Raw genomic sequence first — 2,866 nt, forward strand, 5'->3', positions numbered from 1 at the left:
AACATCAAAGGAAAAGCCGCGTTGCAAGTCTGTTCTCTTAGTGGTCTGAGTTAGTATATATGAAGTGATGTGTATTTGTCAGGATCGGAATAAACCACTCTGCGATTGTGTACGTAATTAAACCATAGCTCTGCGTAAACCACTCACCCATAGGCCTATATACGTACACCATATCCAAGGTAAAACTCAATAGCTGAAGATGCATATATAGAAATTACAAACGCGTCTAATAACACTATCTACACTCGCCGCGATAACAATGTATAACATGGTGTTTCCTTTTAATAGGTTTTCCAAAACAAAACAAAACACCGACTTCTCAAAGTCTTCTACTAGCGCGAATTCGTATTCCCATGGGCTCAGACCACTAAAAGAATGGGTGATGCTTCCATGGTATTCCGGCCACAGGTATGCATGGCATCATAAACTTGACACCATTTTCGCTTTCATTGGTGGGTGCATTTGCCCGGTTTACTACAAGTTTCCGGTTTACTACAAGTTTCCGTATTGTAGGCGCACACCACTGCCACTATATATTAATATGGTATATACTAGGCAATCCATCAAGACACCCACACGAGTGCCTGCATACATTGTAAACTACCAACCACTCCTATTTATTAATATTATATATTGCTTCATAAAACTTCAGCCCACGTTTTCATTTTCAGGATCTATGATCTAATCACTACCAGTTAATGAATGTATTGCTCTGTGGTTTGTGTATATGAACAAAGTCTAGGCCTTGGAGTACCGAGTAACACGTCTACGCGTCTGTCGTGAAATGACTTGTACAAATTGCGCATAAACTGTGTCAAAACATGGGCAAGTGTTTGTAACGTTTATTGTCATGCAAATGATCATACTTGCACTTTCCGGACTTGCGTGCGCACTCACTTTCACGACGTACACGGGTCAAGACGAGGACACAAGGCAAATTTACGTACAATGTGATATATCGTCCAATAGGAAACAATACGCGGAACCAAAACAACCACGCATGTGGCTATATGTGGAAGATGTAAACAGCTTGAAAAACAGCTGTGGAGACAATGGGAACAGTTATAACTTTGATGCAAATATGTCCAAAAACGACTATGAGTCCATAACGTATGCTCGTAATGTTGTAATAGTTGGTTTTGTGATCAAATAAAAAAAAATACAGAAAAACGGCTGAAGTATAAGAAAGTCCCGTAAAGCCAACATGAGTAGTTGCGCAAATCCCCAAGTTGTTTTTATCAGAATGAACTTACCGCATTTCGTGTAGATATCTCCAATGGAGACATAATCATTTTGGTAAACCCACTCGTCCCAATCAAAGTCGGTTGGGTCTTTCTTGATATTTTCCACCTTATTTGTTTCTTTGACAGGCATTTCTTTCTCATCTGACGCCACGACGACATTTTCATCTTCTGTCTTGTCTTTACCCTTTGAGTCATTGTTCAGTTTCGGCCCTTCTGTCGACTCGCCTTCGACTGGCGCTTTGTTTCGTTTAGCGTCCGTCGACGATAATGTGCCATTGTTCCTTCCTCCAATTTGGTCATATTCAATAATTATAGCTGCGGCTGCTACGTGCCTCTGAGCGGAGTTTGCAATTTGAGCGGAGTGGCGCATTTCATGTTGCTTCTTCATAAGTTCTTTGTTTGCTTCGAGAATGTCAACCGCGTCAGCGTGGTTGAAGTACGCCAGATAGAGTCCGAGGCATAGAGTAACAATGCAGACCACAATGATAATATTTCTTTTGGCACTCATTGTAAAGTTTCTCAAATATTGTCTAACAAGAATACTTGAAGACATCAACGGTAGAAAAAAAAGAAAAAAAAAGATAGACTAGTATAAATTCGGCAAGAGATAATTTCAGCGATAAAAAAAATCTACCTATGATCTAGACCTTGTCCGCATGGGTCCAAATTTGGGATGTCTGAATCTGTAAGGAGTCGATAGTAATGTGAAGCAAGGTACACCGTTCACGAGCCTGCAGTCCAAAGTGTCCTTAGCAAATCAGCTGATCGCGGAGTGATCACAAGGCTGTTGTCGACACCACTATCAGTGCGTCAATGTCTAATATATCTTTTAAAAAGTTGTTGATCAACGAACACTCTGTATTAAATGTAGGGGTAAGTTAAGTCATTGTATGCAAATTAGATGAACGAAACTGTATACTAATTAGTTTAGACGTAAATTAAAATGTCCAGACTCTATGTTATTTTTAAGAATTTGTTTAGAACACAGAACATCGAAAATGTTGTAATTAAATACGGTATATCATATATTGAAATATAGTGTAGTATCATTATGAATCTGATAGGGTGAACGAACTATCGACATTGTTAGCAATACTGTGAATACCATCACATCCGTACCTCATATGGTTGTTTTAGACAGCGCCCTCTGTTGTTCCGGAGCCCTTTACAGACATATTAGTACAATGTGAGGTGTGGAAAAAAGAAGTTTTCTAAAAAGAAATTGAAAAGAAACACTGCCTATATCATTAATGCTGTTTAATGAGCACAACAATCAGGGATTTTGCGCCGGATTTGGATAACTAAGTGTTGATTTCGTTGTGATGTCTCTTACTTTCGGTACGTTCACCCACTGACAATTAAGTAAGTTTCTTACTTGTCTGTGGTTCATTCTCACTAGAGCAAGGCGAAAGGAACCAAGTTCTGGGATCTAGGATTTCGTTAATTCAAAAACAAATTATGAGCTATAATTTACAGTAAATGTTTGTAAAGGCCTTGTAACAGCTGTTGTCAGGGGATTTGTGTACACTTTACATGTATTAGTACATGACTTTGTTATTACTAACCTTTCCCTCAGCCCACTATGTATAGTTGTCTGAACCCTTTCTTCTTCACCTGACAAA

At 39.0% G+C, this 2,866-nt stretch overlaps 1 protein-coding gene across 1 annotated transcript in view; it reads right to left on the reverse strand.

Annotated features, from left to right (window-relative positions):
- The window catches only part of LOC144437679 (uncharacterized), a 9,113-nt gene extending 7,138 nt beyond the window's left edge, over positions 1-1,975 (reverse strand). Inside the window, exon 1 of the mRNA XM_078126684.1 lies at positions 1,254-1,975. Within this exon, the coding sequence (XP_077982810.1) occupies positions 1,254-1,797 (544 nt within the window). The 5' untranslated portion in view covers positions 1,798-1,975. The remainder of the gene's footprint in view (positions 1-1,253) is intronic.
- Positions 1,976-2,866: the final 891 nt, after the last annotated feature.

This window comes from Glandiceps talaboti, chromosome 7 (assembly GCF_964340395.1).
Source record: "Glandiceps talaboti chromosome 7, keGlaTala1.1, whole genome shotgun sequence".
In the NCBI taxonomy this organism is placed as follows: Eukaryota; Metazoa; Hemichordata; class Enteropneusta; family Spengelidae; genus Glandiceps; species Glandiceps talaboti.